Here is a 13,363-nt window from a genome sequence, read left to right as displayed (position 1 = left end):
AAGCGTTTGCGCATCTATGCAAAATTTGTGACTTCAAGACACTTGTTATGAGCAGCGAGAAAAAATGCATTTTGAAAAAATAGACATGTTTTAAAACGTTCAGTCACGAATTTTAAACAAATTTAAATCAAAGAAGCTGCATGGTTATGAATTTTGTGTTCGATGTTTGAAAAAAGCTGCCAATATTTTCATCTTTCGATAAAGGTGGCGGAGGAACATAAAATTTGGTATGCAAGGTCCCAGTTCCGCTAAATATAATTTGTGAATATGCTGTTTTAAAAAGCTATGAGTTTGTCATTTTTATGATCACGTGCGTCGTGTATAATGCTGAAAACTATTGTTGTGTTGTTTCATTAGCTTTTGAAGAGCTCTTTGAGTTTTGAAAATGGCTTTTGTTCGCTCTGGAGCTGTTCTCAAGTAGAAAACAATTTTTGCATGGTTTCGGTTTCAGCACAAACTCAATTATCAATTAATTAAGAAATTATAAAGTTAAACGACTCAATTTGCCTTCAAGGTATTGTAAAACATGCCGCAGCTCTGTTTATAATTTGTTTAATGGCCAATTTTGGTCATTTTACATGTGTATTAATTGGAACTACAAAGATTTAGTTGATGTTAAAGTGACGTTTAAGTGATCTTTATGCTTTAGAGTTTTTCTCAAAACAAATTGATTTGGACAGATTTGCTCCCGAGAATAACAATTCACGCTCAATTTGAGCCTGCAGTACCAATCAATATGAAAGAATCGCGACTTTATCATGCTGTGTTTAAACGCGCACTGAAAAGTCACAAACTTAATGGGGGTTCTCATAATTTTTTACAACCGATTTAATTTTCAAGTTGATATGAATAAACTTTCTCATGCAGTACACGCTAACTTATCGAAAACAAATGCTATACATGTTGTAAACAATAGTTAACGCACCCCCTCCCTTCTTAAGCCCTGGGGTGAAAGGGGTGGGGGTGGGGTGCATTAAGTTTGAAATTCACACCAATACTAATCAAAACAAAGGACGTTATCGGATCAAATTTTCTTGATAAATGATTCATTGATTGCAGCATTATTTACTAACAGAACATTGCTGAACAAAATTTATTGTTTAAAATAAAAATACGTTTACGGTAAAAACATTCAGAAAAATTCCAGACTAAACTATTTCAACATCTATGATATTTTTCAGGAATTCAAATTGTTAAATACTCTATGACTTTTAGTAATTGGGCAATAGTAGCTGAACTATATTTAAATTAAAAATATCTCCTAATTTTTTTCATTTTTTTCTGAAAAAAACTCAGTTTATTTTCAGGTGTGCAATCTCTTCAAAGCTCGGAGATGATTGTCAGGTCCGGTGACATAATCGAGATCCCCTGTCAAGACGTCGATTCTCATTTCAGCCGGGAACCCGGAATAGTCGGAATTATATGGGAAGATCCGAGTGGATCCAGAATTGACTTCGACCAATTGAATTCTCGGTAAGATTTCACACATGTTGTTTGGAGAATGCTTGGAAAAAGTGTTACGTAATTATTGCGTAACACGTTTAATCATATAGGCTCTTATGTGATTGTATAAAAGTTGTTTGACCCGAATCCAATAAAATTGCTAATTTATCATTGTTGCGACAACTTTTAAGTGATTTTTAAGTGCGAAAAGGTTGATTAAATTGCTTAATTCGCTTTTATTAACTTTTAGCCTGTTTGGCTGATTTTTCAGCGGGAAATTTTTTGAAGTGGCTTCCACAATCAGTCAGTCATGGAATAAGAGTCTAAGGCGGGGGAAGTTGAACAAAAGGTGGAAAAATGGGATTAAATATGAACAGACCTCGGGGAGGAGGAGGTGAAAAGATGACTAACTTATAAGTACTCTTCAATCTGAGATATCTAATAGCTCTTCATATATTTTGCATCTAGTGTTTGCCTCGAATTTATGATACATAGCAAAATTTTTAACAGTTTTTTCGCCTAATTTGTCCCCAAGTTTTGACCTGAATTTTCATATGACTACTTAACGCGAAGCGGATTGTACAAACTTGAACAAGTAATAATTGTACATGTTTTCTTTGATAGAATTTACTTGAAATATAGTGGCGAAAATACAACCAGTTTAGTATTAATTGACGATTATTCAAAGTGGAAAAATTAGTTTAACTAATTTTTTAAAAACAGAAGTAACCCAAAGTCTAAAATTTTGTTCAGCAATTATTAAAAATCATTCAGTTCAATATTTGCTCTAGGCGCCCTCAATGTCATATACTAGCCTTCAAAAATTTTCTTTACTCTCCCAACCCCCTCCCTCCATCCCGTCCCTATCTTCCCCCTTTTTCCCTTCATCTGATTTCTCATTTGGCAAAGGGAGTGCTAGTTTGTCAGTTGCACGTGTAACTTTACCCAGGGCCATTTCATAATTTGAAGCGGACTTGTGCTATTAAATGTCAGATTGTCTTTGTTCAGTTTGACAGGCACATTTTTGACACAAGAGAGCTGGCTTGGGAGAGGGAGAGAGGGGGATTTTTAAGGAGGAAAAAGAGATAGATAGAGCCCTGTGTATATGTGCAGTTCAGCTATAGAGAGTACAATAGATCCCCTAATGCGCCTAATCTTAACTCACGGCTGAGAGGCTTTGTTCCGGACTAATTAAAAAGAGGAGCACGCACCAATACTCCTAACATATCCGACTTTATCAACATTTAGAAAACTCAAAATCACCCCCTCATAACCTAGTCACCCCCCCCCCCCCCCCCCACCTAGTGTTTGGAAAGAAAGCTTTGATACAAAGTATAGAACAACATACTTAGTAGGTAGAGTTAGTGCAACAATCACAAAAAGAGGGAAAGAAGAAACATTCGGGAAGCGGATCGATTAATGGAATCCGCACCTGTCCAGATTTCTGGAAATTTTTTCGCGCTCAAGTGTCTTAAATCAGATTAGATAGCTACTATTTTGTATACTCTATTGTGAGAGCTACCTAGCTAAGTGGAACACGTTCCAAATACGAATTGAGATTATCAAGAGGATATGATTTCGGGTACTTCACAATCATTTAAATGTGTTCTGCTACACAAAATATATTTATGAAACAATATATACAATCTTTCAAAAATACCAAATTTTAACTTTGTATGATCCAATTGCTGATTTTAAATGTGCTTGTCGAAGCCACGTAATAATAAGGTTCAAAACTTAAGCTGACTTTTGAAAGTGGCGGCTAAATTTCACTGCGGCTAAGATCGATGTAAAGTTTCAAATTGTTATCTATCGCTATGAAAATTTTACTTCATGTCCCATTTCACGATACTTTTTAAGTTCTTTTTAATAAAGGGAATTGCGCACTACGAACTTAAGCAAATTTTAATGGTTTCAAGCAAAGTGATATAAAATTATTTACAAGTATACAAGAACAAGACAAATCGACAAAAATGAAGTTAGATACCTATAACTGATATACTGTTTCAGTTTCTCCTTCGAAGCGTCCAAGAGTTCTCTTGTCATATCTGGAGTGAAAAGTGTGGACAGTGGTGAATACACATGTGTGATGAAAGTGAAGCATGGTGTGAGTGGAGGGGGAGGGGGAGGAGGGGAGAACCAGAAGTCCCTGGAAGACGATTCCCAACAGATGTTCAGCTACCACCCCATACACAAACAGACTTTGTTGGTCAATGGTACGCTAATGATAGTATAAAACCTGTTTATTCGCCTGTGCTGAATAAAATATCTACATTCTTCATGGTAATAATATTATAATAGTGAATTCCACCAATATTAAAATCTATATAATTTATATCTGGATTTTGATACAAATTAACTCAAGAAAATACAGGCCTGTAATTCTAATTTTTAAAAAATCTCTCATCGATAGCAAATTCTTTGTAATTAACATGGCTATTAAAAATTATTTTCGCACATTTCACCTAAAAATAATGAAATTGGTCGTTGAATTTCGATTTAAAAAAGTGTAAATCTATCTTTGCATTACGTTTTGTCCAACCGTCCGTCAGTATTTTCGTTTCTTTTCCAATTTTCCAGGGCAATGAATTAAGGTCAATTTTTGTTTAGAGTGCGCATCAACAGGTCACGATAACTTAAAAAAAATAATTGCTCATTTGCATAATTTGCAAGGCTACAGTCCTGTGCTTGTAAGGATTGAGAACCCTTTAACTGTAATATGACCCGGGCAATTTAGAAAACATACAATAAATAGCACAAGCTGTTTTAGAATACGATATTACGATTGTCCCCTTTTGATTCTCACATTTTATTTAACCGCAAGTTAGGGTTGCGTCTTTTAGGGATTCGTTCACGTATAGATAAGTGAATTTTGGCCAATTTAACCACGTGGGGTGATCAATGAACACAAAAGTATCCCAGACTGTTTTTTAAGGCACAGTTTGAATTAGTGCCATGTAATTTAACCTTCCCTCATTTTAACAAGCACTGCGGGAGGCAACACAGACTCATATTTCGCCCCTGGGGAACAATTTTTCCCTGAAAAACATGAAAAACAACAACAACAAAATCGGCAGTTCACCTTTTGTCTGTTATCTTAATCGAGAAAAAATTAGTTTTCACAATTGTTAATTTTTGTCACCAAATTTTTGTCGCATCATTTTAAATTACAAAAAGTAAATTAGAAGTAAAAGTTCTGCAAATAGCAACTTCAAAGGTCATCGTTTAAAAAATTTGAACAAAGATTAATTTTTACAAACATTGACTTTAAGAAATAGAAAACAAAGACTTTTAATTAAATTTATTCATTACTTCTGGTATTTTAAATCAAAAAGGTGCTTTTAATTTTGCCCATCTGCAAAAGTTGCTCAGAACACGTGAAGGGATTTATTTTGTTACTCTTAATTTAATTAAACAGTTATCTCTTATTTTCTCTGTCACCCTGATAAGTAAACGCATCAAAGAATCGGAACAATCAATGCATCATCTCTCCTCTAACATTCAAAGAGGTTGCAATAACTACTTTGAAAAGACCCAGAGCAAATGTGACGATACGGAAACAAAACGTCTTTTAACCCCCCACCTTTTTAATCCCACTCAAGCGTGGAAAAGAGAGTTAAGGAATGTTCAGTGTGGAAAGTGAATTATCGCCAGCCGGGGAGTAAAGCAGATTAACTTTTTGTTGTTGTTGTTTTTCAAGTGGATGCGCTCTGCTAATTGACTGATCTATTTTCACCTTTGATTCCATTTCCCTTGTAGTCCCGCCATATCTCAGAACCGAATTGATATATAACAGAATACACTTTGCAAGTTTCCAGCTTATGAGAAAATTGAATGAAATTTAATACTGAACCAAGTAAATTTCAAGAACTACTAAAAATTAGTGGAATCAAGCCTATATAGAAAAACGTGAAATTTTTCCATAAAGAGTTTTTGAGGTAAATTCTGAGGCAAAGTGTAAAATGAGACAACGGAGACCACTTTTTCTCTGTAAAGCATTTTATTCTGGAACCCATAACTTTGTTTCATAAAAGCCATTACTTGTTTTAAAAACGTTTCTATTAGTCGCAGAACTCAAAAAAATTAATGTTTCGTTATCCTGCAAACGAATGCCAGATTGACAATTGCAGTTTGAAACTTCTTTTGCAACTGTAATTTCTGTCGTAGCATGATACAAAATACACTTTTTGTTTTAACAGACAGGAGTGTAGTGAACTATTGTTAATTATGCTAACTATTCGTTCTGCTACGAGAGAACTCTTTTAAATGCACTCTTTTTACGATATATATTTTATAGCCCCACCTTTTAGCTTCACCCCACCCCTGATAAGCTATCCATTAACCACGCCTGACCCAACTTTCATCCACCTTGAATTTCACTCCCTAATCAATTTAATTCTGGATTAGTAACTGTTTATAGCGTTTTAAATACCAGCTAATCCGCCAAAATATCTGTTCACACCAGATGACTGTGTTCTATTTTTACGAGGTGATACATATACCTACTAGCAATGCCTTCCAGAAATGGATCAATGAATTTGCATTTTAAAATACCCAATTATGATTACTTCTGCAAAGTTATTAAACACTCCTATTAGCAGCTTTTTTTTAGTTGTCCCCGTTTTTCACCCCTATTTGTTTTACCCCGTATCATTTAACCCCGATTAATTAACTCCTATATCAGTTCACCCCGATTTCAGTTCCTATTTTTTGGCTCAATCAATGATTAAAATGAGGGATATGCAGGGTTTTGGGTAGATTTTAGTGATTGAAGCTCAAAAATATATAATATTCGTAGTGTTTAGGGAAAGGGTTTTGGAGTGAAAAATTTCTGACGTGAAATGATGTAGGGGCTAAATGAAGATATTCAAATATGTGTGTGTGTGTGTGTGTGTGGGGGGGGGGGGGGGGGGGGGGGGGTTGAGTAAATCATGGTGAAAAGTAAAGTCGAATCCTCAGATATCTGAGATTACTGCTTTATTTTTGTAAGCGGTCAGTATTTAGTTATAAGGAATGCTTCTTAGATTCACAGAAATGACTTATTTCTGACGATATTTCTCGAAAATCTAGAGGTGAAAATAGAGAAAAAAATCTACGTTCTTCCGCTATTTATAAATAATTAAAGATGTTTATCGACAAAGTGGCGACATTAGTGGGGAGAACATTACTCGATATTTCTTAATTATATTAACTGTTTATTAAAAGACCTACAAACCCGTATGCATTTTCAGTAGCATATCAAAGGAACCTTGAGCCAAAATAGGACAACATTTTCTGGAGTATTGCTTTTGTTTAATTGGAAAATGAACTCAGCAACAATAGAGATTTTCCCAATGAGTAAATTGCTATCAGGGTTAATTATGGTGTATAGAAGAGATCAAAGGGTTTTGTAATTATGGTTTGCAGTTTCTGGCATCATTTTGCAACGTGTGTTTTGTTCCTAAAACAAGTCAAGCACATTACGCAACTCGAACACTAAAACAATTTAGAGTTCAATCGAGTCATGCTCAAGTTTTGCATATAATTCAAAAACATGAAGAGAATAAATTTATGCAGAACAAAAAATTCAAGGAGTAATTACTCAAACTATATTGATCAATTTTAAAAAAAGTAAATTTAATGTGAAGCAAATTGGTTACGAATTAAAGACTTCATCTCAGCAAAGTTCCGAACAAATTGAAACATCTAAGAACAATGTCTGACAAAATGTATGGTTTCTTTTGATTAAAAACTTTAGGACAAATTTTAAATTTTGTCAATATTTTATGAGGCCTTTTCAATTTATGCAGTTAATGTTTAATGGTATGAAAGTTCTATGATTACATCTTTCGTTAACCGGGGAAAGATGAAATTTGTTTGCCGATGAGAGCTTTTAAGCCCAATTGTCATAATGATCTATTACTAAAAACATTACAAGTTTCCTGGCTTTATTTTAAATAGATGTTATGTGGAAAAAGTGGCTTTGATAATCTTTTACCCAAACATTTTTTGCAATTCTGGTACATTATTTCATTTAAAAAATTTCTGAAAGCAATGAATCTTTGATTCATGTTTTTTATTGAAAAAAATCTATTTAACTTTTCAGATCTTCCGCGCTTCACAACTGAGGGCACGGGAGACGTTTCCATAGTGACGGGTTCCGATGCCACGATTCCATGTCAAGCAGTGGACGAGAATGGAAATAACTTGATGGTTGAGTGGTCGAAGCTAGGAGATCCCCTCAACAATAAACGGTTAGTGTATGGGACTTATTGAGTGAATTGACTTAACCGATTCTGAACCAACCCAGACTGCTGAGGTTTTTTTCAGGTGAGAATATTTCAAGGATTGCAAAGTTCAAATACGCTTTATTTTCTTTAGAGTGATACAGAAGCCGAACGGATCATTGTCAATCAAGAACGCAACCAGAGACATCGCTGGAACCTACATATGCTCAGCATTCTTACAAGCGTCCGAGGATGCTCATGCCTCAATGGTCCAAACAAGTGCCTGGATCCAGTCCAAGAGCGAGTTTGTGATTGCACTCACTGTTAAAGGTGAGAAACGGATTAAATTTGTTCATAACTATACGCTTAGCAGTTAAAAAATGCAAAAAAATTCTGAGATCGGCTATACTAACTGGCAAAGTTTATTCGATATCAACACACTAATTACAGATAGTTAATTTTGTTTTTTAAGGCTTGCGGTCTTTTTTCTTATTACTATCCTGCTGTTTTTTGGGCCCACTGGGCCACATACTACGAGTTTATACTCTCCGAAACAGTGATACCATTTCACGCTCCAATTGTTTTACCAAAAGGCTCTAACAAAATGTCATTCATTTTTGGAATGGGGTCAGGTTCTAGCTTAAATTCCCCAGTTTGCATTTTTATGACCTTGAGAGAGAAAATGTTTTTCGCAACTAATCAACAGGAACTTCATAAGACTAGCGGGCGTTATGTTGACGCCTCACCCAATAATCCTTTCCTTCAAGCTCTAACTATTATTTTTTCTGATAATTGTGATAATTTTGTCTGGAATTAACTTCAGGTACCTAACATTTTTTCACAACGGGATTAAAAAGTCCCTGAAAACAAATAAATTTGCTAATATAAGTCAGACAATTTTACTATGTTATTGTGCTAAAAAATTGCCCCGATGCAGTAGATATCAGAATTCAATAAAAATGCTTGAGCTGTGACGTAAATGTAGCTGATATCAAGTTTAATTTCACATTAATGAGACCTTACGAACGCTTTTTGCTTTCCTCAAATTTCCCTTTACTCGCTGTGAAGGCTTGTTGACAATTAGTAATCATTAAACAACATTTCCCCCATTAGAGAAAATCCATTCGCTTCACCGATTTTTCATGCTTTGCTAATCAGCGTAAAACTGTTTTAGCATAAAACAGTCACAACCACAAAGAGATGAAAACGTTTTTACGAATTAAAAACCAACCTGGCCGAAAATATCCAGGCCCAAATCAAAAATGAAGCCGCACCATTTTTTTCTTTTGAAGTGCTAGTAGCCCTTTGTTTTTTTTGTGCTCCTTTTTCCATTCATAAATTAAGATGCTTTTATTTGTGCGGTCGAATGCAAAGTAAATTTTGTTCAAACAACTTTCTTTTCTACTATCAGACTAAAAAGAAGGCCATTGTTTGCATTCAGGCGACACGTTTCTTTTCAAATCGCTGTTTCTCAAAATATTAAATTTTAAAATAAATCGATTTTGCTGTTTTTATTTTCTTTCTTTTCCGACAAAATACAGCAAACAGGGAATCCTTATACTGAGATGGGGAATATAAAAGCAGCCTAAGTGGGATGTTGTTTTGTTTTGTGTGTTAGTATTGTAAAAGTGTCCTTGTTTCTGGTCGGACTGTTTTGACAAAATGTTTGGTTTGAGTGGGGGATGAATTTATAATAAGTATGACACAATTAATCTTGTTTGTCACTTAATAAATCATGAGATGTTTCGCTGCATCAGCAGATGTTCGTAACGATGTTGTTTAAAATGTGTTACGAATGATGAAACAAGACAGCCCTCGTTGACAAAATATATTTCTTCGTCAAAACAAAAAACCTGGCCCACACTTTGCAAAATTAATGGCCGACGCCGTCATAAACATTTCAAGCTTGACTAGACAAATTGGTTTTCGTCATTAACAAAAAAGACAAAGCGGTACAGATTCAATCCCTTTTTTGGATACGGTCTTCTGGGTTTACTTTGTTTTCACTTTGGAAGGTATGGCCGTCCATGGTGGGGGGCTACGCGTTCCCGGCTAAATGCGTTCACAAACAAAATATGCGCATTAGTTGAAAGGTTGCATTTTTGTTAATCTAGATTAAAACAGATGTGGCGAGACGACTGACCCCTTAAAGGAATTCCCACTTTGTTCAGGCCTAAAAAGTTCACCTTTGTCATAAAACCACGCGCTGGTGAACAAAGTACGCCTATGGTTACAAAATTTCTCTGAAATAATGATGAAATATACCAGAGCTAACCTGAAAGAACGGTACAGTTTCAAAAACGGAGGCTTACTTCTGTTGCATTACTCATCTGAGCAAATACGTTTATGTAATTAATCGTTCTGCATTGCTACATTTTGTAATTTTTTTCTGGGTGGGTTAAATGAAGAAAAAAGTTTAGTCCGGACACGAGCTAATCACATCTTTTTAGAGCTTTTATATAGTTTTCAAAACTCTCTGATTTGTATAAGTGGCCAAAATTCTAGCTCGAGTTTACGTATTAAAATAAAACTACAACAATCTCAAGATTTTTCTTCTAAACATTGTATGAAAAGACATCAACTGGAATGAATTCCTCGCAAAAATTGGTATTTTCCTCTTTCCTAATTCTTGGTATTCTTGTTTAGCTACAAATAAGTCACTCAACTTAAATTATGCGCCGACTTAAAGTTACCTATCTGTAACGGCTGCTCTCCTATCAAAGTCAAGGAAAACTTTACACCGCCCAGTTCGTTTCAGCGGTTTCAAATCTGTCCGGATATTGTGTTTTTGCAGTTAACTTTTGTGAACTGTATTATCCGCTATACTGTAGAATACCGTTGCATTACTTGTTGCTCTATCACTCTTGATAACTAATCGCTCAGCTTTGCTGTTTAACAAGCTTGTTTCTCTCAGAATAACAAAATAATTCAAATTGAAACAATCAAAATTTTGTTGAGTTTTTGTTAATAACTCAAGCTATAAACCGAATTTAGGAATTCTATTTCCAACAAACTGTAGCCTTGTAAATTGGCTATACTTCTACAAAGTTTCAGCTTTCTGCTACAAAGATTACAGAAAGGGGCTCAATTACTGTAACTATAGGTGAACAAGAATAATAATTTTTCTAACTTTAATGTTAGCGAGTCTCTCTATTGGTTTCAGTAACACCAATGTTGAACTAGAGTAGGCTTCGTTAAAGCCAGTAAGAGAAACTGACTTTATGCTTTGCACAAAGTTTCTCTTACTTAGGAACTTCGTTCCTCAGAAAGAAAGTTTTGAGAATATCAAAGTTAATTCTCTTTTCACAAGTCAAAGTAAAGTTAAAACTGTACAATCACTAATATGATCTACAGAAACAAGACACGATAACAAGTAATTTACCGCTCAAGAAAGTGTGCATCAATACGCACTGTATGTCAGTTTAATATAACCAAAATTGCAGATTTCAACTGATTTTTGGTAGTTTTTCAAGCTCCTTTTATGCTGCTAGTCACGTGGATTTACATGTCAAATTCAAATGTTGATTGGTTGTAGATAATGATGTCGACAGAATGTGAACACTTTTCCATAACGTCACTTTTTCAGTGTAAATTTGATGTCATGGGAAATTTGTTAACCATGTAGAAGTTTTGTCGAATATTCTGTATCAATAACAGGTTGATTCGCAATCCAATCGCAAAGAATCTGATGCAATACTGTTAAGTCGTAGTATTGTTTTGCTGGTGGTTGAGGTAGTTCGAGTTTGAGTTATAGTTTGACTTCATGAATGACGATTGTGTACTAATAATAGTTGCTAAATATAAATGTTGAACAAAATGAACAAATCCGTTTGGCTTCGATAGAATGTAGCATTAAATTTCGCTTGTCACACTATTCTAGCTTTAAATCTTGAAATGGCCTTGAAGCGCTATTCAATTTGATTTCTGAGTTGTTAAGCTCAGCCGCAATATCGCCGGCCCTGTTTTCCATCGCGAAAACATCTTTTCCAGGTAGTACTGGGGCGAGCTTCACTACTGGTCTCTTGTACACTCCGTCGTTCGTTCGAACTATCGCCGACCGAATCACACCGTCAGACCCATCGATGGTCTCAGTAACTCGACCTAGGTTGTAATATCCACGCTTATCGCTGTCTTCGACCAACCAAACGAGATCGCCTTCTTTAAGGTTTTCGTTCGCCGTAGATCGCCATTTTTGCCGATTATTCAGAGTTGGCAGATATTCTTTCCGAAATCTGTCCCATATGAGATTTGCATAGGCTTGAGTTTGTCGAAAGAGCTTTCGATGATCAACAAATTCTTCGGCGCATGGTAGGTAGGGTAAGCAAACGTTCTTGTTGCCAAGCAAGAAGTGATTGGGGGTCAATGCTTCTAAGTCATTAACATCTGAACTGACTGGAGTCAAAGGTCTTGAGTTCAAAGTCTGTTCAACAATACACGTCGTTGTTGACAGAACGTCCTCGGTAATTGATCTGTTCCCCAACACTGCATACATTGCTTTCTTGCAACTTCTCACCAACCGCTCCCATACTCCTCCAAAGTGAGGTGCTGCGGGTGGGTTGAACTTCCATCTGATCCCTCGTTGAATTAGATGTTCTTCGATCCCTTCTTTGTTCCATGCCGCAACGTACTCTGCAAACTCTCTTTCAGCTCCAACAAAGTTTGTTCCGTTGTCACTGATGATTGTACTTGGTTTGCCTCTTCGAGCAATAAATCTCATTATTGCATTGAGACAACTATCTGTGTCCAACTTGGGTACCACTTCTATATGCACCGCTCTCATAGTTAGACAAGTAAAGAGACAACACCATCGCTTTTCATTTCTTCGCCCAATCTTCACAATGAAAGGGCCAAAGTAGTCAACTCCAACATTTGTAAAGGCTGTTGAAGCATCTAACCGCTCTTCGGGTAGATCTGCCATGACTGGTGCTATCGTTTGTGCTCTGCCTTTTCTGCAGGTGACGCACTTGTTCTTGATTGATCTTAAGGCGTTTCGTATGCCTAGTATCCACGTCTTCTGCTGAACAATGTTTCTCACATGCTCAGTGCCTTCGTGTTGATTGTCCTTGTGCTCGTTTCGCAAGAATAATTCAACCGCATGATGTTTCCAATGTAGCAGAATTGGATGCTTTGCATTGAAGTCCAACTGACTTTTGCCTATTCTGCCTTTGGCTCGAATAAGTCCTTCTTCATCCAGGAAGGGGGAGAATTGTAGAATTTTGCTGACTTTTGGAATTTCCTTTTCAGCTTTGAGAGATTTCATCTCTTCACCAAATTGTTCTTGTTGTAGTAGCTTGAAGATTGTTGCTTTTGCTTTTGCTCTTTCTTCGATGCTAACTATGAGTGTTGCTGGTCTGTGTTTGTTCAATGCTCGCTGTACGTATGCCACTGTATTTACTAGTCTGTTGAAGTTACTGAAACGTTCCCACTGGATAACAGCTTTCTTCTCTTCGGTCTGCGTTGCAAAGACCGATGCGGGAATATTCTCTTCATCTGAGGCGAAGACTAGGTTCACTTGCTCTGGCCATTCACTTTCTGGTCGCTTCAACCAGGCCGGCCCAGTGAGCCACTCACTTTTCTTGAGTTCTTCAATGTTGATTGCTCTGGTGCCAATGTCCGCTGGGTTGTTGATACCGCTCACATGTTTCCACTGTGAAACATCAGTTGTGTCTAGTATCTCAGCTACTCGATTGGCCACAAACACTTGTTGTTTGCGA

At 36.2% G+C, this 13,363-nt stretch overlaps 1 protein-coding gene across 5 annotated transcripts in view; it reads left to right on the top strand.

The window, feature by feature from the left end:
* LOC142358530 (roundabout homolog 1-like) overlaps positions 1–13,363 on the top strand; it is a 187,213-nt gene that overhangs the window by 157,337 nt on the left and 16,513 nt on the right. For all 5 annotated transcript variants that reach the window (XM_075409942.1, XM_075409925.1, XM_075409933.1 and 2 more), the window contains exons 3-6: positions 1,308–1,473; positions 3,454–3,659; positions 7,529–7,676; positions 7,804–7,979. In XM_075409942.1, coding sequence (XP_075266057.1) covers positions 1,308–1,473; positions 3,454–3,659; positions 7,529–7,676; positions 7,804–7,979 — 696 coding nt within the window. The remainder of the gene's footprint in view (positions 1–1,307; positions 1,474–3,453; positions 3,660–7,528; positions 7,677–7,803; positions 7,980–13,363) is intronic.

Source organism: Convolutriloba macropyga, chromosome 2, assembly GCF_964194025.1.
Source record: "Convolutriloba macropyga chromosome 2, txConMacr16.3, whole genome shotgun sequence".
Taxonomy (NCBI): Eukaryota; Metazoa; Xenacoelomorpha; order Acoela; family Convolutidae; genus Convolutriloba; species Convolutriloba macropyga.
Note: the sequence above shows the minus strand (reverse complement) of the source record. Positions and strands in the feature narration are given on the sequence as shown.